General features: G+C 41.6%; 3 protein-coding genes across 6 annotated transcripts; 2 read left to right on the forward strand and 1 right to left on the reverse strand.

Annotated features, from left to right (window-relative positions):
• Positions 1–250: 250 nt before the first annotated feature.
• On the forward strand, positions 251–15,836 carry gsk3aa (glycogen synthase kinase 3 alpha a). 2 transcript variants are annotated; one of them, XR_003841262.1, is made up of 12 exons: positions 251–568; positions 4,768–4,853; positions 5,770–5,871; positions 5,998–6,081; positions 6,758–6,868; positions 7,291–7,421; positions 7,711–7,915; positions 8,727–8,822; positions 9,510–9,696; positions 9,985–10,062; positions 10,510–13,836; positions 14,280–15,836. XR_003841262.1 is itself a non-coding variant. In XM_029514431.1 (11 exons), the coding sequence occupies exons 1-11, from the start codon at positions 394–396 to the stop codon at positions 10,569–10,571; spliced, it is 1,317 nt and encodes a 438-aa protein (XP_029370291.1). In that variant the 5' UTR covers positions 251–393; the 3' UTR covers positions 10,572–14,029. The 2 variants fall into 2 exon arrangements, 1 of the variants encoding a protein (XP_029370291.1); XM_029514431.1 differs by lacking the exon at positions 14,280–15,836 and having other exon boundaries at positions 10,510–14,029.
• Positions 15,837–16,391: 555 nt separating this feature from the next.
• Positions 16,392–19,800, forward strand: LOC115050815 (zinc finger protein 706). The gene is made up of 4 exons (XM_029513894.1): positions 16,392–16,469; positions 17,777–17,927; positions 18,378–18,518; positions 18,701–19,800. Exons 2-3 carry the CDS (start codon positions 17,793–17,795, stop codon positions 18,471–18,473), a joined length of 231 nt encoding a protein of 76 aa, XP_029369754.1. The 5' UTR covers positions 16,392–16,469; positions 17,777–17,792; the 3' UTR covers positions 18,474–18,518; positions 18,701–19,800.
• bmp8a (bone morphogenetic protein 8a) lies at positions 18,913–26,110 on the reverse strand. Of its 3 annotated transcripts, XM_029513893.1 has the most exons (8): positions 24,990–26,110; positions 24,875–24,905; positions 22,245–22,437; positions 21,878–22,026; positions 21,607–21,786; positions 21,334–21,413; positions 20,931–21,041; positions 18,913–20,716 (listed from the first exon to the last, which is right to left on the reverse strand). In XM_029513893.1, the coding sequence occupies exons 1-8, from the start codon at positions 25,389–25,391 to the stop codon at positions 20,567–20,569; spliced, it is 1,296 nt and encodes a 431-aa protein (XP_029369753.1). In that variant the 5' UTR covers positions 25,392–26,110; the 3' UTR covers positions 18,913–20,566. The 3 variants fall into 3 exon arrangements, with proteins under 3 accessions (XP_029369753.1, XP_029369752.1, XP_029369751.1); XM_029513892.1 differs by having other exon boundaries at positions 21,616–21,786; positions 24,875–26,109; XM_029513891.1 differs by having other exon boundaries at positions 18,914–20,716; positions 24,875–26,109.
• Positions 26,111–26,463: the final 353 nt, after the last annotated feature.

Below are 26,463 nucleotides of genomic sequence, written 5' to 3' on the forward strand. Positions count from 1 at the left end.
TTGGGCAAATTCACTGAGCTGTCCATTTTTTTATGTTATTTTACTGCTGGTAGTTTTTGGCCGTCCATTTTTGTGGTAACACACAGATTGAGTGTCGCTCCTTCGTTGGCCTACATCCAATATTAAGTCATTTTAAATTTGTAGTTGTTTTGATTTGTGTACGCCAGAGCGGCAAACGCGAGCTGTCGCAGCTTTGAACTTCATTTCCCAGGTGGCATTGCGAGCGGTCTGTTTCTAGGTGTCTAGCAACAGCTATCAGCCCAGACAGCCGGCAGCAACAGGAGCGGTATTTCTTGGCGTGTCTTCCCACGACTATTCGCTGCTGGGTATTTATAATTAATAGTCTCTTGGCTGAAAATAGTGAAAAAACAACACTGACCCCTGCACAGAGATATGAGCGGCAGCGGGCGGCCCAGGACCAGCTCGTTTGCTGAGCCGCCAGGTGTTCCAGGAGCCGCCGCCGCGTCCGCCGGATCAGCCGCTGCCGTGGGGAGCAGCACAGGAAAGTCCGGGGTCCCGCAGGCCTCCGGCACCAGCTCGTCGGGATGCTCGAACCTCAAGCTCGCCAGTAAGTTTGATTTAACCAGCAGCGCTTTGTCGCTGCCTGTGCAAATATCAAACGGCCCTCCTCAGACACACCTGCCGGTGTTATTTGTCACAACCGGGAGAAAAGCCGTTTTTTGCTCCGTGTGGAGGCCAACCAACTTGCTAGCGCGCTAACTAGCTAGCCTGCTAACGTTAGCCACTTGTTTTGCATGTATGTAACTAGTTCCTCGTCCAGCCGGGGTTTGTTTTAACCCCTCCCGATGCCAGACTACCTCCCTTGTCTTCACTTTAATTTAGTGAAAACTAAACTAAAATGAGGATTAGGCTGAGTTACCTATAATTAATTCTATGAAGAGTATTAGCTTCAGTGTGATGTGAGTGAGCAGGTAAATGGGCTCTGTTGTTCTTTGTGGCCAAGCCAGACACCGAAACTTGAGTGCTGCATTCAGAGATGTTTTGAGGGAATCGTTGAAAGCAGGGCTAATCATCTATTAGTCCGCCTCGTCTGGAGCAGGGTCAGGGCGGAAAATTGCCTTTTCACCAAGGTCACCTGTGGGGCAAAGGCTCAGCAGCAGGTGGCCGACGCCTGGAGGATGCAAGTGATGCCCTGTCTGAGATGGAAGTGCTCTTCTATCACGGTGCATGGTGTAAGCAGAGATCTATGCACAAGTGCATGTGTATTACCCCAAACATTATCAACCATTAGTAGACAGAGGTGTGAGGATGGGAGGTCATCTACAGTTCAAAGCAGTGTGACCCTTGTGTCTCCCCCCCCTCCCCCCGCTCCCCCCGCTCTCAGCAGAGAAGCACTTGGCCAGGCATCTTTAAGCCAAAAATATCCCCCTTTGGCTGTTAGAGATACTTTAGGATGATTGATAGATATGTTGTCAGACTTGGGAGACTGGAGGCTGTTTCAAGAGGCAGGATTAACCTAGTTAGGGACATATTTGCTAGAGAGAATGGTGTGATTTGACATTTTGAATGAACAGCAAAATTAAACTTGAACATGGAGCATTAAGGATGTTTTGTTGGCATACCAACCAGAGGTCTGTCATTATGAACAACACTCGAAGAATCTCATGACGAAATATTGTGGGTTTCCAAGTAGTCCTGCTTTTAAGTTCAGTCTTTTGCTCTGAAATTTAGTATTCTGAAACCTTAAGTTTAAAAGTGACCCTTCAGCTCTCCAACAGACAATTATGGACTGTGCCGTAGAGTGCCTGGTAGATTAAATAGTACATCTATCGCCTACATGCTGAATTATAGCAGTTATCGTGTAGTATTTGACACTTCCTTGTGTTATAGCAGCTGCAGTGTCTGTCCCACGGTTGGATTTATAGTGAGTTGTCACTGAAAGATGGGCGAATGGTGTTGATCAGTTCTGAAGTTTTGGTATTTTGCGGTTTAATGATTTCCTCTGCTTTTATTACGTGACATTGTGCATTTCTTATTACTTTCCCTTTTCTGGAATTTTAAAGAATTACCTCTTGAATCGACATTATGAAGTGACATCAGTTGACACTTTGGTGTAAATTAGTGAGCTCATAGAGTTTTTGCATAATGTACAGATATTATATCTATAGGGAAAGGCATCTGCAAATAGGGATTCGTGCAATTAGTATGAAAAATTCTCCACCTCCCAGTGTAATTACCATGGCTGCTGTCACAGTGTCCAAGCAGTTGTTCCATTATTCACTGTCTGTGGAGCGGCTCCAGTATTTGTCTCATCACCACAGTCTGTCTCCGTGCTATGCGGCTTTAGGAGTGGGCTCAAATTCACTAAGGAATTTAAGCTGCAGATTGTTACAGAACAACCATTTAATGTTAGATTTCCCTTTAATGGAGAGTACCTATGTAATGATTCACTCCTGTTTCTTTGGGGAAACTACACAATGACTCATATGATAAAACGAAATCATACTATCAACACTGTTATTGCTAATAACGATGATTTACACAATTGCTCAATCTAACTTTAATATACACAAGCTTCATAGTCACCCACAGACATAACCACAATCAGCTGGGAAGCAGGACATTGTGTTGAATCTTTTTCTGTTAGTCTGATAGTCACATGAGCACAGTGACTCTAAAACAATAGATGCTTGATTGAAACCTCACACTTATACTGGTTCTCCCTGTAGAGTAAACAGGCTGGTTTGATTTTACATTTTAAAAGAGTTTGCTGCATTAAACTGCATATTAATAAGGTAAACTTAATTCTCTTGAAGCTACTTTGCTTGAAGATGTGGAGTTCATTTAAGTACAGTGTGTACTTGAGTGAGTATGAGTATCAAAGTAGACCATTAACATAGAAATCTGATGGTTTATCTGAATCATCATTTTTTTTTTCTTTTTTTTTTTAATCCTAAAATGCAGCCATAACTTTGAAAGCAGCTCATGTTTCACTGTGAAGACTCTGAATAAATACATAAATGTAGATGTGACATAGTTGGAAAAGGTCTTGTTTTCAAAGATATAATTCCTTCACAGAGATAAGATTTTGCTTCTGTGAATGACAGGAAGTTGACAAAGATACTGCCCCACTGATAAGAGAAATAGTGAGCTGGGACACAATGAAGTGATGATAAATCAGAAACTTGGACAAAGCCATGGAAAAGCCTCATCTTTAGCATGATAGATTATTGACCTCAAGCAAGTTTTAGCTGGTGGAAATTGTTATTCACTCTGAAAAAATGAATGGCAGCAGGAAAAAGAGCTTATATCTCCAGCTGTACTAGAGGAGGAGCACCATAGACAGTTGGTATGAACATATAACCAACTGTCCTACTTTTAACCTGCAGCCTTTTGTTTGCGTGTGTGTCTTGGTCAAGGTATTATTCATTGTGAGAACTAAAAGCTGTTTTCATGGTCGCAATATGGGACATTTAGGGTAAGTTAACTAATATAATGAAGTCATGAGGATGTGTGTATTTGTCTGTGTGTGTTGTACATAGGATGAACCCACTCACAGGAATGGAGAGCTCACTGACCCGGTCATTTTGCAGGCCTCACAGTTTTAACTGTAACAGATATCGCCAGCATGCCTATTGGATGACCATCACACTTTTCTGGCACACAATTTAGTGTGTGTCTGTATGTTGGGGAGAGAGGGAGTCTTGATGCACATGAGGATCTGGACATGCAGTTCAGGCTGTAAGAGGTCCATATCAATAAGTGCATTGTCTTGTTTGGTAAACAAAGCATTAAGTATGTGCACAAGGTCAGGCTGACAGTGATACAGCACGATAACAACTGCATGGCAAAGGGCTGCTCCATTATTTAAACATCACAGCACCACAGCAAAATTACATTTCCATCTGCAGAACCTGGTAACTTCTCGCCATACTGTCTATATGAAATTTGATAAGTTAGGCTGTATATTGTCATGTTTTACAAGAACGTTGATTGAGCAGTAAAACTATAGCTAACCAGACTTTTTATGCGTTGTCCTTTTACTTGAAGTCATATTTTCACAAATTCAAAATCATATTAGGACTCAGGACTTCACCACCCGCTGCATTCATACAGTTTACTTAAAATTAATGTTGGTTCTGTTGGTGCTGAATTTGCAACATTATTGATGTGAATCCTCCAAACCCTTGACAGTGATGTACTGGTTTGGTTGAGCAGTTCAGAACATTATTGCTGGATGCTAAAACCAAATAATCCTTGTATTTAAGGCTGCTGTCACCCTAAAACAGTTTATCAGGACAAAGAAAGTGACTGGCCTATTTTTGGGTTAATTCCTATACTAATTAGCCACAGTGTCTTGAATCTGAACTCTGCCATTCCCTTCTCTTTCCTTGGAGGCTTTCGTGAAGTTGCCATCCATTCACTGGGCTGTCATTAACCTACATATTCAGATGGCCAGCGGAGGGACAGCCCAGATGATGAGTGTCCTACTGTCTACTCAGGAGTATTTTTGTGGTGATGTTGTGAATCCATTTCATATCCTCAGCTCGTGTAGTAAGAAGGCAGAGGGCCCACAGCCACTTTTAATCCTTATTGTTATTTCATTCACACGTTTTAGCATAATGAAGCAATTAACGTATACCTGTTATTACATGTGGAGAAAACGTTGTACTTGTAAATGAAACAGCGGGGAAGGAAAAAAGATCACTCTTTGATATCTGTGTTCATTCATGTTTTGAATGAATCACACCACTTTAGTATTACAGGCCTTGGCCTAATTTAACTCTGTTCCTCCATGTTTCCTAGGAGACAGCGGGAAGGTGACGACAGTTGTGGCGACACCAGGTCAGGGACCGGACCGCCCACAGGAAGTCTCCTACACTGACATCAAGGTGAGCAAGAAAAGGAAGCAACAGTGTCATCAGAAGACACTGTGTCCTTAGAAGAAGAGGAACTTCTTTTATGACCTCGGCTGCTAATGAAACCAAAGCTTTTAGCATTACACAGCACGAAGTGACTACACTATATTGAGATTGAATTGATTAAGACAGCAGACAGTGCCAGGCTCCTAAATTACTGTATCTGGAGCTGACATCTATGGCTTTCAATACAGAATTTATAGCCTGCTTTCTGTTAACTATCTTGCTCATCTCTCATCTGAAGCTGTGACATAATTTTGTCAGTTACAGGCTGGTGAAATTGCATGAGATGAAACTGGAGACTTGTCAGTGGTTTTACAGGACCATCTGGTTTTTTTTCCTATCACCTCTAAGATGATTTAATGCATCTGCAAGTCCGTGTAAAGATATGTTTACTACACTAATCCTACCCCTTAACCCAACCCTCAGAGTCTTATTATACTGGCTTATGACAAATACTGACACTTTGCCAATTCCTGCTGAAGTTGAAGGTTATCAAGGAGTTCTGCATAATTTGGTCTTGTGATCAAAATTTTCTACACTGCTTTCTGAGGTCACTACACTGTATGTAGTAACCATTCTCCATTTTCCTGTGTAACCTGGTATTTTATTAGTAATCTCATTATTGAAGTGCATGTAAACTGAGCCTGAACACGGCTTTTAACCAGAGTCACATTTTGCTGAACTTCTTCACACCGACTTCAAACAAACAGGTTGCTCCAATTTAGACGATGTTAATGAACATGAACTGCAAAGAAGTTTTTTTTTTTTTTTTTTAATTGACATCAGTATTGCCGTAGCTGGACTGACATTATTGTGTGAGCAAAATCAATCTGAGATGTCTGGAGTTGCCCCTCGCCTGCTGAACTGTTTCATGAAAACCTTGCAGGTTATCGGTAATGGGTCGTTCGGTGTGGTGTACCAAGCTCGGCTCATTGACAGCCAGGAGATGGTGGCTATCAAAAAGGTTCTGCAGGATAAGCGGTTCAAGGTAAATGTTGTAATTTCTCTTCATATTCTTTCAGCTTTTGGGACCCAAATGGTGTATGCAAGGACTTTTGAAGTTTTTTTTTTTCTTGTTTTGTTTAATTGGTTCCCTGTCTACACTCATTTCCAGAATCGGGAACTACAGATCATGAGGAAGCTGGACCACTGCAACATTGTCAGATTACGTTACTTCTTCTACTCAAGTGGAGAGAAGGTACATACAAATTGAAATCACACAACAGTACATCTCATATAAACTAGAAGAATAGAACACAGCGTTTTACAATCTACAATTTACCTTTGCTTGGCCACAATATTGCACAAAGTTGTTTCACAGTACCTTTTTTGTGGCTGAATAGAATCCCGCAGATATTGTGTAAAATATCCCACCCATGGAAAAAGGAGAAGCAGTCTATTTTTTTTTTGACTGCCGAATATAGAAACACTGACTTAAACATTTCAGAACTAAATTACTGGAAATAATATCATTATTCAGTGCATGTGTTCCTCTTTTTTAGTAAAACGTTTTACTTATAAAGCAACAGTCACATCAAGCAGTAGCTCTGTGTGTGTAAATTTCAGAACCAGCAGTTTGAATCGCTTTATAGCCGACAGCAACATCCAAATTGCAGTTGCGGCAATTTTTTGATGAGCTTAAAAAGTGTCACAACAAAGTGCCACAGAGACGCTCTGAGCAAATAGCAAATCACAAACTGCAGATTAATGCAAAGGTGTTTTTTTTTTTTTTTTTTTTTCTCTTCAGCGTAGACTCAAGTCATCTGTTTGTTTGTTTGTTTGTTTTTTTGGCCATGTTATTCACTGCTAGTGTGGCAGCAATATTACCTACCTACTGTCTCCCTCTCTCCCCCTCTCTTTAATGCTGTGTCCAGAAAGATGAAGTGTACCTCAACCTGGTGCTGGACTTTGTCCCTGAGACAGTCTACAGGGTTGCCAGGCATTTTAACAAGGCCAAGAGCATCATTCCTATCATATATGTGAAGGTAATTTTTCACTAGTCAACTTTTCTTTTATGAACGAGTGTTCTTTACTAATTTCATCAGACATGTATATTAACTTCTTGTTTTTATTATGAATAAACTCAACCAAAATCTTTCTGGTTTATTTATAATAAAAACAAGAAGTTAATATGTATATATCTGATGAAATTTAATATTAATAATAGTATAAATCAAGATGGCATCTTGTTTTATCCTTTTAATTTCTTTGGACATCAAATTCAGTTTTTGAAAACTCGTTCTTAAATGAGGGAACCCCCCCCCCACAACATTAACATATTGAAACTTAAGTATTAAGAAGCGCATTGCGACATTCGATTGCCATGTTGTCCTTTTGTTTGTTACCATGTCAACAGTGTGATCTCATCTGATCTTGTGTTGATTTGCCCCTGTTGTGACCTCCTCAGGTGTACATGTATCAGTTGTTTCGCAGTCTGGCCTATATCCATTCCCAGGGTGTGTGTCACAGAGACATCAAGCCTCAAAACCTGCTCGTTGACCCAGAAACTGCCATCCTCAAACTGTGTGACTTTGGCAGGTGAGTTACTGTGAATCCTCCACACGGAGAACAGTAGCATTAAAATAGACTCAATTAAATAGAATGAACTATATTATTTTTGTGACTGTGCAGCTTAATGTGAAAATTTTTGCACATAATAACCAATTCATAAGTATAAGTTCAGGTATTAATTTGTGTCCAACTTTAACTAATAATAATGATTTCCTCCAAAAGAGTTTCCCTTTTGCATCACCTGACTACCCTTTGAATCCAAGCTGCTCTTTGCTGCTCCCACTGTCATTTAGTGTGATTTCTTGTCTTTCCCCAGCGCCAAGCAGCTGGTCCGCGGTGAACCCAACGTGTCGTATATCTGCTCACGGTATTATCGTGCCCCTGAACTAATTTTTGGTGCCACAGACTACACAGCAAACATTGACATCTGGTCAGCCGGCTGCGTACTAGCTGAGCTGCTGCTTGGACAGCCCATATTTCCTGGTGACAGTGGGGTGGACCAGCTAGTAGAGATTATCAAGGTGAGCGTGTCTTCTCTCTTGATCTGTTTGTTTGTTGCTGAATTTGGTGTGGATGTCATTTGATTTATTCACTAAGTTGTATTAGACTCTACTCTTGATCATTCAGTTACATCAGATAGAAAGTAATGTTGCATAAAGCATTTTCCATAATTTCTTCTTAATTCGACCCTGTTCCCTCTAATATAAGATTGTGTTAAGTGACAAAGTCTAAACTGCAAACAAATTCCCCTGTTAAAAATCTGTACGGACTTTTATTTTTATATTTTGGCAAATACATAATGACACATCTGTACTTTCTAAACAAGAGCTTTTTCATTATTTGGAAAATTATTATTATGACTAGAAAGTGAGCAGTACATGTTCCAACTAAGTAAACACCTTCACATTAATGATCACTATGTGCACATAGAAGAGGGAAAATTAGTCTGCTCACAAATTCCTCTGCACTGTTGACAGTTTGTTGTCAACACATCAGCCTGATATCTGCAGACAGCTCTTCACTAGTGGTCTCTCCTCAGCAGAGACAAACTGAATGAAGTAGAATACACTCAGCTTCCAACACTTCACATCTCATAGTCAGAGATAATATCTCTTCAACAAAGAAAGCATAACTCAAAGCAGTCTTTTTTCTCTCATTAGAAATTTCTTGAGTCATAACAACACACCCAGAGGGGACTTTTAAGAATTCATATTGAATCATTCAAATACAAAATTAACGAGAATATATACATTTCATTCATGGGTGATTTAAAAAAGAAATAAGATAGATTTGTGTGTGTGCTGCTCCTTCATCCTCTTTGTCTATCTGTAGGTGCTAGGAACACCTACAAGGGAGCAAATCCGAGAGATGAATCCAAACTACACAGAATTCAAGTTCCCTCAGATCAAAGCTCATCCATGGACCAAGGTAAAAAAAACAAACAAAAAACAAATAAACAAACAAACAAACAAAACTAATACAAACTGAGGAACTGAGAAAGAGAATCTGAAAACTTCATGTACTTTATTTTACTCCATTTAAAGTATAGGACACATGTAGATGGAGTCACACTCACTGCAGTTCGCTTCGTGACAGTAACCCTAACCCCATTCCTCTTTATGAGAACAATAGAAAGAAAACCACGCTGTAGGTCTAAGTGCCTTAAAGTTCTTCTTTTAAAAGTCGATTGACCCTCACAAATACAGCGTACAGAACCAGCATCCAACATGAAACCAAGAGTGGCCCTTCAACATTTACTACAGAGTGGATGGTTTTCTACTCCTGAAACTGCACACGGCTGACTTTTTTTTTTTTAACACCTCATATCTGTTCTAACCATTGTTACCATTATTGTTTGTTTCACATTTCAATTTTAGAGGTTCTTCATTTACCATATTTCCTAAAATGAAATATTTAATGTAAATAAATATGAGAACTGTGTTGCTGAACTAAAGAAGTTAAGAAATGATCAGTGTACGGTTGAGCTGGTTACTTACTTAAAAATCCTTTTTGTTTCTGTCTTTGAGAAATTGAAAAAGTATTTGCTAGCAATTGTTTATCTTGGATTCATTTTTGTAGGCCATGTGGACCAAAAATAAATCTCTTGTTTCTCAGGTGTTTAAACCTCGCACCCCTCCGGAGGCCATTGCTCTCTGCTCTCGGTTGCTGGAGTACACACCTGCCTCACGCCTCTCCCCATTAGAGGCCTGTTCACACACCTTCTTCGATGAGCTGCGCCAGCCGAACACACGACTGCCCAGCGGCCGAGAACTGCCGATGCTCTTCAACTTCAGCACCACAGGTACTCAGGCATACTCGTTGTTTGGTGACAGCTCAACCCAAATCAGGAAGAACAACAAAGATCTGCTGTGTCTCTCTATATTTAATTTGTAGCCAATTTGTCAGAGTTCCATCTCTTCTGGCTGAAAGATCGTCCTGTTTGTCTCCATACAACCAGGCCGTGTTCTTGGTTTGTTGTGACCCCTGAGATCTACCATTAAAGCAGCGTACACTGTTCTTTTTTTGTAAAGGACACCGCCCTCCTGTTGTGTGACTCATTAGTAACTAAAAACTCTTTTATCCTCTGCAGAGCTGTCAATCCAACCCCAGCTGAACTCAACGCTCATTCCTCCTCACGCTCGCTCTCACACAGCTGCTTCCGCCCACGGTGGGAAACTTATTTTAATTTTATTGTCAGTGTTCTTATCGCTGGTTTTGCATGGTTTCATGGTGGCTGGCAAAATCTGCTCTACTGAGTTTTAAGAAATCCAGACATCAATTAACAACCTGATATTTAATGTATCTACAATATTTATGATTTATGATTACCTAGTGAGTGAAAGATTTTTATTCCGTAATACAAAATGAAACCTGACTTTTCAGTTTGTCCTAAAATAAAAAGTGTGATGGATTCCTCTCATAAGTAAGCCCGATAGACATACAGTAAATTCTAAGAATTATTGCTCATTTGGAATAAAGAAGTAACATGTTTTTATAAAGCCAAACTGATCAGTCAGCAGCTAAACAACCATCAAAGCTGAGCATTATTTAGATTATTTTGCACGCAGCATTAATTCACCGCTCCGTCTGCCTCTCTCCTCCTTTTCTCCTTCAGATGGCACCGGCTCAGATTCTTCTCAGCACAGTTCAGTACCAGGATCTCTTAACAGCATCTGAAGCAGCTTCTCACCTGCCTGCCTGCCAGCCACACCCTTGTCTCAGAGACACACGCACACACACTCACTCACTCACTCACACTGGCGCACACACACACACACTCTCTCTCTCTCTACAGCTTTCCTCCATGCTGCTTGCTCTCCTCCATTATTGTACAGTAAATACAGTGAACAAACTATTAGTTCTGCCAAGGTTGAGTCGTCGCGCTGCTGCTCAGGTGGTATGTGAAGGTTCAATAGTGGGGGCTGGTCCTCTGTAATATAAACCTTTTTTTTTTTTTTTTTTTTATCCACTTTTTTTTCCTTTTATCTCTTTTATCTTCTTTATATTTGTGTTTATTTATTTGACTGGTTGCAAGCATCATGTGATCATACAACAGTTAAGTTCTTTTTCCACCTCAGATTTTTTTTTAGTATTATTATTATTATACCTCCATGTTTTAAATCCGTGTTAGTAAAGGGTTGGACTTGTACTGCCTGATCAAGATAAGATTTGTCCTCAAGCAGGTCATCAGGGTAAAGGACATTTTTTTAAACTCAGGGCAGGAGAACAGATGCAGGGTCTGATGATGATCATTCGTAAAAGGTATTTAGGATACCTCCAACTCACTTCACTTACCTGCTGAAGTGAGTTAGAAAAAATCAGTTTTCAGTGTTCTGTTTTTACTTATCCATGAATAATGTTCCACTGCTGTAATTTTAGGAAAAAGTTTAAATCACCAGATACCAGCTGATTGCTGAGCACCAGCCTTTGTCTATTTCTTCCTGCTCTTAAGAAGGAGTTGCTTCTCTGGAGTTGTAAATGGACCCCAAATTGACTTTTAATTTTTCTTTTCATTGCATCGATACTTTTGTATAAATCTGAGTCAAATCAACCACTGACCCTTCTCATCTTTTAATAGTGGATTTATCTGTTTACATCAGAAGGGCAGGTGTGTTGATCCGTCGCCGAAACATCATATCTAGCTCTTTATCCAGAAACTTTGGATATTGAATAAAGAAAGCAAAACAAAGATGAAAATTTAAACTTATCTACCAAAACTCGAGGTCAACAGGCGTTACTGATCACAACACTGAGGCCTCTGAAAGAAACTGGAATTTATTTGTGCAACGAAATTAAACAAGCTTCTGCCGCCGTAACAGTCCAGAAGAAACAGCTCTGTTTATTCCTTTCATCTGGTTTCACTGGTTTAACTAGTGTTACTGTGTCAGACAGTGTCAGCGACTAGAGGCTGTGACGACAGTTTGAGTGAATGGCTGACTTCAGAAAAAGTCTTAAAGGTGTATTCCACTAAAATTGACCATAATTTTATTTTTAACTAAATTGTTTCTCTGTTTTATCATTTATTCACAAGTTTAACTGAGCTATTTCACATGATGCAGTCATGAGGTGGTACCGGCTCTCAAAACCTCTCAATTAGGGAAAACTGTTTTAAAACACTTTTGTTTTACCTTAAAGCCTTGACAAGTATTAAAACGTGGTAAATGTAGTTACGCAATTGCTTGCTTTTACAGTTTTGTGCTGTTTCCTATTCTGTCTATTTACATGTCAACAAAGGAACTTGTACCTTGTTTTGGTCTTAAAACCTGTTTATAAACATTTCCGAGAACTATTGTCAAGAACCCTGAAGGTCCCTTGAAAAAGATGGATCATAATGTCAGTTTCTGTGGAAATCCCCTTTAGCATTAAGGTCGTTTCTGTCCTGGTTTCGTTGTAGAAAAAATTTGTTTATATTCCCTCACTGTGGAAACGCAAAAAAACAAATTTCCTGCCGTTGAGTAGCCACAGCAGTGAAACCGAAGAATGCTTAAATGGGGGTAGCATGTTTTAAATGGGGGGCTTCTTTATGTAAACATTTGTATGTCTGGTGTGGATCGTTGAATGAGAGGACTTGAAATGGTGTTGCAGCTTTTTGAAGAAACTTAACTTCCATCAGTGGAAACAAATGAAAAGTTCTTTCAGCTATTTCAAGAAGACACAGTGAAAATGACATTAAGAGGATAAATGAAGTTTAGTGCTGCTGACATGCATACAGACACATTGTAAGGATCACTGATGAAAGGCTAAATGCAAACATGAATATCAAGCAGGACAACTCCTTAAAGGTGACTGTTTTTTGTTTTTGTTTGTTTGTTGTTTTTTTTTTTTGTTTGGTGGCTTTTCTGTGTGGTGGTGTACTTCTGTCTTTACGAGGACTGATTCTAATGTGACCCCATGAGAGTCAGCCAGTCCTCCCTTCTTCAAAGAGCTGAGACTTAGACTCTTTAGGGATAAGTCTTGAAATAAGTTGAGGTTGGGGGCCAATAGAATGTATCACTAGTATAGAAGTACAAGTGTGTGTGTGTGTGTGTGTGTGTCCGACCATATACCAACCTGCAGTCTGAACAGCCAGTGTTTTAGGAATAGAGCACTCAACAATACAGATTTTTAGTAAGCAGTACAGACCACTTGAAAGTTTGTAGTATAGTATATTTGATACTATTGAACCATTCCTCCACCTGCTGTTTTAACTGCAGCCAATGTTTGTTTTTAACCCTTTTTTAATATAAGTGAAGAACTCGATTTTTTTTTTCTCCCCCCACCGCACATCCACCTTCATTTTACATGAGGAGAGTGAAAAGCTTTTTTTCCTTCCATATGACCGCCCCTCTCCCCGCCCGGCCAGTCGCCTATGGACTTATTCTGCTTTCTTTGCTGCAAAGACCCCAGCCAGCTTGTTTGATCCCCTCTGCAGGGCTAATCACACTCAGAGCCGTCAGACTTTCTGTGGCTATGAAAAGTGTGAATAAAAAAATAAAAAAAAATCCCTGAGAGGAAACAACCTGGCTGATTATTCTCTTCTCCTGCTCTCACAAGCCATTTATTTCCTCACTCTCCTCCCTCCCTTCTCTTATGGCACATGTAAATATCACTGATTTTTATTTTCCTCTTTTTACTTTTTATTACAGAGTTGTTTATATCTTATTTTCCTCATCCTCTCTTACAAAGCAGTCTTTAGTTTGTGCGTTTTTGTAAATATGTTTCTTTTTTCACAATCCAAAATGTAAATACTGCAAAGGAAAAAAAAAAAAAGAGAAAAAAACTGTCTACTCCTCAAGTTTGTTTATGATCTCTCTTTCTCTTTCTTGTCCAGTGAAAATTGTAAAGTAGGTTTAAACATAATTGTTGCTCAGACTCTCCTGTCAGGTCCTGTGTGTGACCTCCTGCCTGTTGAATGATGGTTGTAAGAGTTCTGTTCCAAAATGTCCTTCTGTCCACTTTGGAGGTAAATATAATAAATATATCACCCAAGAATTATGTGATAACTTAAAACAGAACATACTGAGGTGTGTCATGTTTATTTGAGCCACATTACAGGAGAATTGCATTTCAATCTGGCATGATCGCGTAAAAAAAAAAAAAAAAAAAAAAAATCTCTGAAGCAAGGAGACAAAACTGGGAAGCAGTTTGTTTTATTAGTTTTAACTTGATTAAATTTACCACAGAAAATCTTTTTGTGGAGCACTTCAATGCAAAGTAGCACACTGACTCACATTGCAGATGGTCCACAGGAGGGAGCTGTTGACCGTTAGACACATTTCTGCACATTTAAAGCGACAGCAATTTTAGGAAACATTAAAGATACTTTCCAGCGTCCTTTTCTTTTGACCTCAGTGACTCCTTCGCCTTTATTGTCCAATTAATGGACCTCCGTTCATCCCTCTGCAGTAACCAGGAGGAGCCCAGATCTCCATCACAGAGCGATGTGAACAAAGACCCCCAGTTAAGTGTCACATTTTCCTCGTTTGGAAATTTTATTTTGTATGACTAATATTTATATTAAAACTGTTTCAACCACAGCGCTAAATATAATGTCACCATTCAAGCTGATTAGATGAGCACTTGTGGGAAACCATTTTGAAGTTTACACATCCACCAGCTGTTAAATTGCATTTTACGCTGCATTTTAGTCCAATATTCACAGTTTTAACTAATTTTTTGTTTGTTGCAACACTGGAGGGACAGAGCTGGCTTTTTAGCTGCTAAATGCTTCACCAGCTGGTCTCTTAAGTCTGTCTGTCTGCTTGGTGCTGAGCAGGTTGTGGCTTTTAGAGCCTCTTTGGAGAAATCAGCTTTGTGCTGTGGCTGAAAGTGTCTCACTGACAGTGAACCAGGATGAGGAAGTTGCTGATCAGACAACTAAACAATAACCTGAAACTCACTGTAAAGCTCTGGGCTGCAGTTATTTTTAGATTTTTTTTTAGACTTTTGAAGCATTCTTGTAAAACTATTGAAGGCTCAGTAAAAGAAACATGCAGTGTCATGGGTGGAGAAGCTGTTTTCCTGGTCTGTAGGTGAAATGCCTCACTCGACATGTTTTACCAGACCCCTGCTGAAACTCCAGATTTAGTTTTCAGTGCCATCTGAACTTATCTGTCTCCACTCAGCTCCCTCTTCAGACCTAAAACACTTTATTGAATGAGACCTGTAAACACACCTCCATGTGGCCCAGCTAAGACTGGACCTGCAGAGCTCAAGATGCTGGGGTGTGTGTTTTCTGCACTCTTTCTATTTTCTGATCTTATTGAAACAGAACTCTTGGTGTGTTGTGACAGATTGTAACTGATTACTATGCAGTATTGACCAAAATGACTCGGCTGCAGGTCTCTGGTATTTTCAGCCTGACTCGAGTGTTTCACATAATGATGTCCAGCTCAAAAAGTTCTGAACTTGGGGCATTTTGAATTATGTGCTGTGTGGCATTCAGAATTGCTGCTAATGATCTCAAGATGGCAGAAATAAATATTTGTGTTGTGTTGCAGACAGAGTTCTAAAAGTTGTGTATGTGTGTATTTGTCTGTATTCAGGCAACATGCAGACATGTGTCTGTTGATGTTGATGATGAAAATGTCACTGATTTAATTTATTGATCCTGTTGACTTTGGTCCGGTTCTGCTCTGGTGGACTGATGTTCTGGGTGAAGGAGGGAGAGAAAGAGAGAAAGAAACACAAACCTGTCCGTCTCTGTTCTGTGTGTGTATGATATGGACTCATTTACTGTAATAAAGTGATGAAACTGTGTTCGGACTGTGCGGATCTTTAAAGTTTCGTTCCTGTTCAGGTCTTGAACTGAATGTAAGTTAACTCACCAGACTCACCTCCAAATTAAATAATCCTCATCCTCACAGCTGAGTTGATTCATGGTGGTAAAGAAACGGTAAAGTGGCTGCTGTGATTTGGCAGAAACCTGAACTTTAAACTTGAACTCTCCAGGCTTAGATGAAAGAAGACAACCATGTTCTTTGTTACAGGCTGACCAAAATGTTTGCATTATTTGTCAGCATAAATTTGGACTACATTAAAATTCTTTTTTTTTTTTTTTTCAGGTCTCTGGATTTTTAATTAACCTTTTACAGTTTGAGTGTAAGGCCCAAAGGAGTAAAATGCTCCAAGGAAATTATTGTATTTTGTCACATTGTAGGCTGACAAGCTGAAGAGCTTGATCCCAGTCCAGAAAATTTAAATCCCTAATCTATAATTATGGTTGGTATTAACTGTGTTAATGTAAAGCACAAAAGCAACGTAGTGATTAATGTTGAATGAATAAATGAATTACGGAGGAAACTAAACTAATGACCTTGTTTTGTTGAATCAGTAATATTTGCTCTGGAAGCGGAAGAATGTAAAAACACAAGGCCGAGTTATTTCTCACTAACAGTAAAACATAAACTATTAAATAATCCCGAAATTCACAGAAAATTCACAGAAAACTCAGCAGACCGCTGTCTGCTGCCGCTGCAGTACCACTCCTCTCCACCAGGGGGTCCGCCGATTCCGCCACCAGCCGGATATATCCGCTGCGTCACTTCCGAAAAGAAAACCCCGACAAAAGAGCGACGAGAGAGTCAAACCTCGAAGGTAAAACCGGCAAAAAATCTGACTGTTACTGATTATTTAACGTTTCTAACCGATGTGTGTTTTATCCAACAGCCTTCTGTTCATGAAGCTGTTTTAAACCAAAATAAAAAAACTTCCTGTCACGTCATTTTTCGGTCGGTTTTAATTTTAGCTCCGTCGGCTAACGGTGTTAGCAAGGCGGCTACCGGAGGCCTCTCCGACCGGAGCTGCTGCTGTTTTCATAAATAACTGCTGCTTAACTTTTATGTCTGTGGGCTGAGTGGATCAAATTATTGTTTGAAAAGCCTGACATAAGTTGGAGAATTGAGCAGAGATAAAAGGGACAATGGACCAGGTGAAGTTGTTGTCTGTTGTGACTTAATTTATTGGGAATTTGGGTAAATTTGCCTCAGAAGTTGCTGATATTTGTGATAAACTGGTGTTCATCGTTAACAAACATCCTCCCACTTTATTTGGTTCTGTTCAGCTCATGTATGTCTCGGCAGAGTTATCAGTTTAAAGAGCCATCAGAAAATGAGACCTTTGACTCCGTAAATCATTTCTATTTCTAAAAGCAGACAGATCCTGATTTGGCACAAAATGAAGCAGAGCAGTTATCATTTTAACCTGATGTAGTGTAACGGCTGACACGGCTTTAAAGTCTAAAGTGTTTGGATCAGTTTCAGGATTATTGTTGGGCTGCAGTTTGTGGTGCAGTGAGAGTATTTAACTACAGTTAGTCCGTTGTGTGTGTGTCTACAGAAGCTGTCCTGCAGTTTGCAGTAGTTGCGTAGTGTTTTAACTGTTTAACAGTTTATTGGCCGATGACTTGATGTTTGATTCAAGTCTGCCAGCTGTAGATTATTCAACGCTGTCAGTACACTACAGCTTGATAATTGTTATATTTTATACTCACTAGAGGCTGATTTATCACATCAGATGGTATTTTTATTTGTTCGTGTCAAAACAGGAAAAGATTTTGGAATTTCACAAGAGCTGCTGCTGTTGGTGAGAATCCAGTTGTTGTATAACTTTTTCATGAAGCAAAAAAACAGTAATTGTATTCAACTGATTAATTTAAGTATTTTGGTGAAAATTGACACTTTGTCTTTAAACAGCAATAACAGGTGTCTCTGGAACTGATTCATGATGTACTTGTTTCTGTTGTTTCATTCTTGACATGACAAAAAAATAGTCATCATATGGTATCAGATCAGTCGTTAAACTTACCCCTCCTCGTTATTATTGACAGAAATGTTTCTGTCAATACAACAAGATTTAGGCTATAACATCTGTATTTATAACAAAGGGTAATGTGTTGTCTGCAGGTCGAAGCTGAGGGCCATGGCTCGTGGGCAGCAGAAGATTCAGTCCCAGCAGAAGAACGCCAAGAAGGCAGCAGAGAAGAAGAAATCTCAGGGCGCGGACCAGAAGATGGCAGCGAAGGCCGCTCTGGTCCACACCTGCCCCGTCTGTCGGGTGAGTGCAACACTGCTGCATCGTCTGACTTTTGTTATGATAGATATCAAAGCAGATAACTGCCTTAACCAGACAGATTCACTTTTCATATTTATTTTTAGTCCTGGACTGTTATTTTACCAGAGAGACTGAAACAGCTGATCATTGTTGTATTGGAAGACTGCTTTAAGTTTTCAAACCAGCAGATGTCACCATACATCCTCTGAAGTAATATATTTATATTTATATGTATATAGATACTGTTTAAGGTTTAAAAAAGGTGAACATGTTTGATCTTCATGCAGTTAAAGTTTCGGCAGAACTTAATTCCAAATAACGTTTTGGTACTTACTGTGTTATCGATGTCAACGTGGCTGACTTTTGAGGTCCTGAGTGGTGAAACAGTGGTTTCTGTACAGAATTTAGTTTTCACAACATAAAATGAACTCTTGCGTCAATCTTCCCTTTCAGACTCAGATGCCTGACCCCAAGACTTTCAAGCAGCACTTTGAGAGCAAGCACCCCAAGTCCCCCATGCCCCCTGAGCTGGCAGACGTTCAGGCGTAACAGACTTCCCGGCTGGACTGGACCTGATCCTGAACTTGAACCTGGGTAAGAACAGCTGCAGTCATGGCTTTGTGCTCACTGGAGATTCTGCTTCCTGAGTTCTTGTAGACTTTAAGGTCGGAACTTAATATTGGAAGTACCTTATTATAGCCAGGGTCTTTCTAAACTCAACTGGTCACTATTTATATTTTCAAACACTAAAAAACAGCACAACCTGTTGTTTACAGATACACAATGACCTTGGACTAAATGTTGAATTGCGGCGCCTGAAGGATGTTGATGATGAACACTGGGACTGGGACCCGTCAGTATTCATGGACAGCGGGTTGAGACGGAGGGAGGGGGTGAATGTGTGTGTATGTGCTGTGAACGTACGTGCGTGTTTGCATAAGAGGAAACAGTAATGAAGGGGCAATAGTACACCAGCGGCCCATGTTTTTATATTTATTGTGTACAACTGCTATTCCAGATTTGTTTGGCGGAGGGGGGGGGGTTCCAGAAAGCAGAACCAGCAAGCTAGCCTGCTAACACTGAATACAATTATTTTGTGACTAATGATGAAAAGGCTTCATTGAGATGTAGAAACCAGAAGTCTTGAAGGTGTAAATGTCTCTCAGCTTGTTGGACTTAGTTCAAAAATGTCGTCCAGAAGGATCGATGGCACACTGAAAGCCCCCACTCCATCATTCCTCCACAGTCAGCAGGGCTGTGGGTCAGACTGTCATCCATATGACAGTAAAATGAGGTTTCATGACCATTGGCGTTTCTAACGACTAAGATTTTGTCGTGAAACTGCAACATTGGTGGAGGTTGGTGTTGAAATGCAGGTTATTTGTTTCTCAAACAGAGACTTTCTGGTTATTGTCCAATAAGAGCGAAAGACTTGACAGCTTTGCCTCCTCCGCTGCTGCTCTGCGGGCGTCCTCACTCAGTAACACCTTACAACAGTACCTCACGTTAGACCACACAAGTCTCATAGTATGTTTTTTTTCTCATTTCAATGTCCTTCCTGATAATTGTGGCAATAACGGCGTCTTTGTCCCATTTCAGTTAAACCAGGACATGGTCTGACTTTATGCTTCAGTTGCTCTAACAAACGTTCACGGTTCTGTGTTCATTGATGCTTCAGCTGTAGTTGGTAAAAAATTAAAGTAGGCCCAAAGGACTGAAAATTAGATCTAATCTACCTGCCAAAAGATGATTCACTGTTTTTTTGGTTCTTCATATGTTTCTCTAGTAGGCACAAATTTCATGGATTTGCTTTCACTGTATTTCCTTTTTCTTTTTTTACCCTTTTCAATAAATTGAACAATGTATTTAATGTGAATCTCTTCTCGGCTGACTTTGTTTAGGTGAGCAGATGAAAAATGTGAATTGTTGCTGGAACATGGACCTGAAAGTAGCTGAACTTTATCAGTTCAGTTTTTTGTTGTCGGAAAATGATGATAACATCCTGAAACGATTCTAAGTCTGTGTCGAAGACAAACTGGAACCAGAAAATAAGTATTACACTAAAAATCAGTCATCCAGCTCATTCAGTCAGCGAAGCAGTCATTAGCCTTCACTGCTATGAAAGTTTCCCTCCGAAGTCAAGATAATGTAAATATATTTTTTATTAATTGAATACAATTTAATAATCTCTTCATATAGATTTGCGTTGTAACAATAATACTGCTGTCAGTTTTTCTTTCTTTAAAAACAAAATCAGGCATCACTCGTGGCTTTTGTTCTTCCATTTTCATAATTTTCCCTTTGAAAATAATTTGTGATAAACTGACTTCTGGTTTGTTCAGGATGAAAAAAACAGTCCCTGTTAGTTCACAAAGAAAATGTTTGCTCGGGGGGAAAAAACTGATAAAATATTCTGGCATCACTCACCTTCTGCAACTGGACCAGTTTGTACATAAGAACATAACCACCACTTTAAAAACACATTTAAAAAGTGTCAAGTCTTTGAATTAAAATGCTGAATTGTAATCTTTGAATTTATAAAATGTGACCAAAGACAAATGTCCCAGATCAGATTTCTCTGCCTTCGTCATCCAACCTTTTCTCCAAAGTTTCTGCCAAGTTCATGCCTGAGGGGGAAAGTATCATAGACATCCGCAGGTCTTCACCACCATGTTCCGGTGTTTTTTGAGGATGACGTTGTTGTTGTCATCGTAGAAGAGGACGGAGATGGGGCTGAGTTTGGTGGGAGCGCAGCACGCCTTCGGAACCTCGTCGGGCTTCAGGAGGTGGACCTGCCGGGACAAACACTTTCTGTCTGACACACAGTCTTTGGATTGTTAACGCTGAGCCATTAATACGTTCAGGCAGCACATTCAGTGTGATTAGTTTCATCCAGTCATTTCTAAGATAAAGAATCTGGACTGAGATGTATCTGAATAAAAGCTTTGAGTTGTATGAAATACTCAGGAAGAGCCCAAAAACACTGAGCATCAGTAATGAACCGACCACTTGCTGGATGAGGGCGTGGTTGGTGGCGTTCATACAGGAGCCCAGAGGGTAAAAGCACTCTCCGTCACAGTAGTAGGCTGAATATCCAGTCGGGGCCAAAACCCAGTCCTGATCAGAGCAACAGAAATCCAGTTTATGATCAACACACAGCTCATTAACTTATCACACTGCCGTCATGCTCAGTTTACATTCAGAACGTTTGTTGTGTAAAATCTATTATTATTTTTCTGAGGCTGACCAGCAGGAGGTTTTCAGAAATAAACATCAGGGAAAAAACAAACAAACATTTGACCCCTCATCTGTGTAGATGCCTTTAAAAACTGACCTGTGTCGCCATTTTAGCCTCAATTAAATACTGAACTTTGAGACGCAGTGTGTTTTAAAGCAGATGAGAGCTGACCTTCCACCCCAGATCACTGAAGCTGACGTAGAGCTCGTGTTTTTTACACGGTTGGCCTCCGTTGTTAACGGGACTCCGATCTGAACAAGGAGGAAAAACGTGTTAGTATCAAAGTCTGAGCGTGTGTGTTTTTATTTAGAAAAAAACAATCACAGTGTCGATAACTTGAAGATGTAACACCAGAACGTGTCTCTGAATATCATGAATAATTTCTTCGTAGATCTTAAAAGGACGTAATGATCCCCAGAAACAGGTGAGTGTGGTGAACCTAACTGTGGATGCTCGGGAGGGGGAGGTCGTATTTGGGCTTCTTCTTGCGGGGATGAGACTTGACAGCTCGCGGCGGCCGACACGGGACCTGACTCTCCCTGAAGAAGGTCACCATGAAGGGCTGTTTGGAGCGCGGCCCCCGGCGGCCCACCAGCCCGATCCAGCCGGCAGACAGCGAGCGGTCTGCAAACACCAAGAACGGCAGCGTTAATGAACGAGAGCCACACGGCGAGTAAGCAGCGGTGTGGTTGTGTGGCGGTCGTGTGGCACACACCCTCCTCGGTCTCCACGTACAGGCGGATGCCCAGGTTGCTGCGCGGCTGCAGGAGCCAGTGGTTGGAGGCCGAGGTGACGTCGAAGGCCAGCCAGCCCTCCTGACCTGCAGGAACCGACTGCATGTCCAGCAGCACCAGCTCCGGTTCTCTGGGGAGCAAAACATACACATGAACTCACTTCTGAAGAGGTCAAAGGTCAGGATGTCTGAAGAACCTTTCTGACCCTTTTAACAATAAAAATTTTAACATGGATGACAATGATGTGAGAGAAAATGGAAAGTTTGGATTAACTGAGGAATTATTTGGCAACATGATCAGCTGAAGTCAAACTTTGAGTTAAAACATTTTAAACACAGCAGGCTGAACCTGTGTCTGTTCTCTCTCTGGATCTCGTAGACGGAGATGTGGAGGGTTCGGTTTGCCCTCTGGCCCATCGTCAGCGTCTTATAGATCCGAAACTCTGCTGCCGTCACCGTCTCCCCCTGAGGGAGGGGGGTCAGGTCGAAACGAAACTCCTTCCAGTACGGACGAGGCTGCAGGAGGTCTCGCTCCTGCTCCACTGCGGAAACAAACCGACATCTCAGTTTTCACAGAGATACATCAGGCTTAATGCTCAAAGGTACACCGACATCAGCGTCTGATTCAGCTGAGCACAAATCTCAACAATCAACATCAAATTTACAGCCAAAAGCAGTTCAGTTGGTCAGTTAAATTATCATCTTTGAAAAGGCATGAAAAATATTTAAAAATCAGCAAACCCCCACAGTGAACAGTAAAGATGATAAAAAAAAGCGTGAGGAAGAGGAGCAGCAGAGTCCGTCAGTTAACCAGCAACCAGAAACACTTTAACAGATTTTAATAACTTTTTGTTCAATTTAGAGTTACACATCCAATTTTCTGCTGATTCAGAAACGACGGCATCATAAAGATCATGAAGGGAAAAAAATGTTGAATGATGTCACGAAGAAAAAGAAGAGGAACTGCAGTGCCTTGCTAAAGAGCACAACAGCAGAGATGGTGTAATGTTTCTGACAACTGACTCACTTCAACGATAAGTAAGTAAATTAAATGTGTGTGTCCTCTTCAAATCCCACAGGGGCGCACAACAGCAGTGAGGTTTGACAAAGACACACAATGGATAGCAGATAGGAAGGAGAGGACACTCCTGATGGGCTGGGCGTGCTCATATCAGCGCGCACACACACACACACAGCAATAATTAGAGACACTTAGTGCCCTGAACCGCAGCAGCTGCTCAGCACACACGCCATAATTGCAGCCCTGTCTGGTATTTTTAGAGTCGCTCCCTCCACAGCAGTATTTTCATCTCGCTTTGGACCGTTTGCTTTTTTTTTTTTTTTCAGTGTTTGTCAGCGGGGCCTTTAATTCTATCCAGCTGTGTCTTCCCATTACATTTGCGTAGGAACACACACCCATGGTTGTTTGATTCAGCGCACATGAAGGACGCACACTGATTACATTAGTTTAGGGAACACATTCTAAATTTACCATCTCTGCTGTGGATCTCTTCAGATGTGTGAGATGTGCAGGACAAATGAGTGATAAATATCTGAGTCTTTGTGTTGCATTTAAGTCACATGCAAATGCACAACTGGACTGCACTTTCTTTGTGACGTGTGTGATCTTCAGCTGCACGTTTGTCTAAAATGGCCTTTGGTGGCATTTGAAGCAGCTTCAGTTGGGCCCGGCTGACTGAGTCACAGTAAAAGAACGAGTCACTTTGAGCCACTTTTGTTTGGAGAGTGTTTTCACAACGTTGACTGATAAATTTCAGGATGCGTTTTCTCCCCCGCAGCGGAGAAGAAATTAGAAAAGGAAACCTTCCATTTGATGGGAGTCCATTAAAGAGCCTCAGCAGAGGCGACGGGTGAACTGGACACCCCATTCCAGAGAAGCTGGAGGAAGGAAGCCATCGAGAGGAGGATGTCAGATTGGCATCAGTCGGGCAGAAGGGCAGCTTTCGACTGAGCTCGAGCTCTTTCTAACAGTATTTCTCTCATATGTAGTTATAGAATGAGTACACCAATTATTGTGCCGCTCATTATATCAGTTTACAAAATGCTTTGTCATCACAACATCCCAGAAGCTTCATCAAGAGTCTAACTATCCAAAACCCAAAGACATGACCTTTATCTTTATAAATACGCTGCACAGTTTATGGCTGAAAAAGGAACAAAGAACAATCAGTAAATAGACGGACTGTTGAATATTACTGACTCTTTGATTGGAAGTAAAAATTTGAGACTAAAAGTCACTTGTTATTATTCCGTTATGTTGATTATCGCTGCTCTCTGAAAAAGTTTGGATCTCTTCATCACATCAGGATAAAGCATCCACAGACATCTGAGCTGATCCAGAGAAGTGTTCTGGTCACATTTTGTACTTCAGTAATCAGTAATGGACAGAGACACTCAGCTGAAAGCGACTGATGTAGTCCAGCTGAGCTGACGCTGGTTTTAATTCTCTGTTGGAGAAAATGTTTGTGGAAATTTGCACAGCAAAGAAGCTAAAATGGCAGCAGCAACATGTCAGTCAGAGTCATCAAGTTCACACACAATGTAATTTCATCTCCTCGCAGTTTACGGTTTGTTGCCAAACCACAAAGTCTAAAACTGCTCTGTCATTCAGATGTGACGGTAAAAACGTCCTTAAAGGAGCAAACAGCTTCGCTTAGCACAAAGACCAGAAGGACACAGCAGCAGCCTTTGTCTCTAAAGCTTTTCATTAACGGGAAATCACTGAGCCAGCCAAGTAAATGTTCATTTCCCTTCCTCTAATCTGACATCACCATCCCTGTGCGGTCACATCAGAGACGGTGCACTTCGACCTTTTCCCTTAAATACTTCAGTTTTTCCTTTCAGATGCTTTTTGATTTTGTGGCTGAAAACACAGATTCATGAAGTTTAAGGTCACTGAAAGGAAAACAAAATAACACCTTGAAGTCTTCAGACAGCTGAGACTGAGCTCGGACTCACCCAGGTTGACGAAGCTCATCACGGTGTCGGCCTCGCTGACCACGGTGCCGAGGGGGGGTGTGTGTGTGCTGAGGGTGGGCAGGGCCGGGTGGTTGACCTGAGCCAGCCTCTCTGCCCCCCCAAACCTCCCCATGCCGGGGCCGCTCACGATGATCTCGTTCCCTTCGTCCTCCCCGTCGGCCGACATGGCGTGGTACAGGTCCAGCATGAAGAGAGGGGCCGAGGAGGGGGGGCGCAGCGGCGGGTGGGGCCGGGGTCTGCCCGGCAGGCCCAGGATGGACAGGATCTCCTTCTGCATCTCCTTCTTCTCTCGGCCGCTGAGCCGCCTGAAGCTGGAGTGGACCACGGCCTCGGCCTGCTGGCTCCACAGGGACATGAAGAGCAGGAGGAGCAGAGTCCGGGGGTGGAGGAGAGCCCAGGGGGGCCCGGAGGGGGGCCCGGAGGTGGATCTGGTCTGCTCCTGCGGTTTCGTCCTGGTGCAAAGACAGGAGAAGCTGTGGGAGGCTCCTGAGGCCATGGCTCCGGTCCGGTCCCGGTCCGGTTTCTGTCGGCAGGTCAGAGCTTTCCTCACACACTGTTCAGGTCGGAGCTCCTCCGGGTGTCCAGTGTGTCCTCAGTCTGCAGCGCTGATTTATGCCTGATGTGTTTAGAGAAGAGCTGGGATGTGTTTACTGCCCTCAGCTGCCTGTTTACTCTCCCTCCCCCCTTTGCTTTCCTCGCTCTTCCTCTTTCTCTAATCTTGCAGAAAGAATAAAGTCCTCAGCCTCTGATCTCTCTCACCTCTCGGCTGTGCAGCAGCAGAAACAGAGATAATGAGAGTGAGGGCATAATGACAGGCCTCTTTCTCTGTGTTTGGAATATAGACAAACAATGCTCCTGGAAAATTGCTCTGCGCTTTGAAGCTGTAAACGTGAGGATGGAAAACAGCTCCAGTGCAGAGCAGGTGCTGCAGGTTTCTGCAGGTTTTCCTGGACCTCTTGGTGAAACGAGGACTCTCACACCTGCAGCCTGTCAGGGCTGATCCTCCTCAGCAGGATCAGAGGACACATCACTGCTGGAATCTTTTATCCCGTCATCCTCGAGCAGTTATTCATCCATTCAGGACGCCCCCACGTCTCCGGGGCTCCAGATGTCTTAATCCAATTTCTAGAAGCAGTAACTCCAGGAAATGGTTTCCTGATTGTAATCCCAGAGAGGCGAGATGCTGCTCAGGGTGAGGACGTGTGTCCTGTGTTTGAATCCTGCTGTGTTCATACCCAGGAGGGAGTTTCCCTCCAGCCTCCGCCCCTCCCAGCGCTCTATCTGGGAGCCCCCATCTCTCTCTCTGCCTCCACCCTTCTATCTTTTCATCTGCTCATGACTGCTTCCTTTCATGGCTCAGGCAGCTCAGAGGGAAAGATGTCAGCCGGCCTGAAGTGGTAAAAACTGTGAAATTTCTTCACACACAACCAGAAAGGAGTTTCATGGGAATTAGTTTGTTCATCGCTGTGTGTGTGTGTGTGTGTGTGTGGCCTCCTCCACGTCTGAATACATTAATGACAATGTTTGAATAAGTAAAAACTACAGAAAGATAAATGTTTTTTTACATT

Source organism: Echeneis naucrates, chromosome 11, assembly GCF_900963305.1.
Source record: "Echeneis naucrates chromosome 11, fEcheNa1.1, whole genome shotgun sequence".
In the NCBI taxonomy this organism is placed as follows: Eukaryota; Metazoa; Chordata; class Actinopteri; order Carangiformes; family Echeneidae; genus Echeneis; species Echeneis naucrates.

Bases quoted from the DNA above. Each gene is read 5' to 3' on its own strand.
- LOC115050815 (XM_029513894.1), top strand. From the start codon at position 17,793: ATGGCTCGTGGGCAGCAGAAGATTCAGTCCCAGCAGAAGAACGCCAAG. The intron at 17,928-18,377 runs GTGAGTGCAACA...CTTCCCTTTCAG, and splicing joins ACACCTGCCCCGTCTGTCGG to ACTCAGATGCCTGACCCCAA.
- gsk3aa (XM_029514431.1), top strand. From the start codon at position 394: ATGAGCGGCAGCGGGCGGCCCAGGACCAGCTCGTTTGCTGAGCCGCCA. The intron at 5,872-5,997 runs GTAAATGTTGTA...ACTCATTTCCAG, and splicing joins TGCAGGATAAGCGGTTCAAG to AATCGGGAACTACAGATCAT. The intron at 6,869-7,290 runs GTAATTTTTCAC...TGACCTCCTCAG, and splicing joins TTCCTATCATATATGTGAAG to GTGTACATGTATCAGTTGTT.
- bmp8a (XM_029513891.1), bottom strand. From the start codon at position 25,391: ATGGCCTCAGGAGCCTCCCACAGCTTCTCCTGTCTTTGCACCAGGACG. The intron at 22,438-24,874 runs GTGAGTCCGAGC...TTGTTTCCGCAG, and splicing joins GATGAGCTTCGTCAACCTGG to TGGAGCAGGAGCGAGACCTC. The intron at 22,027-22,244 runs GTTCAGCCTGCT...TTTGCTCCCCAG, and splicing joins CAGAGAGAGAACAGACACAG to AGAACCGGAGCTGGTGCTGC.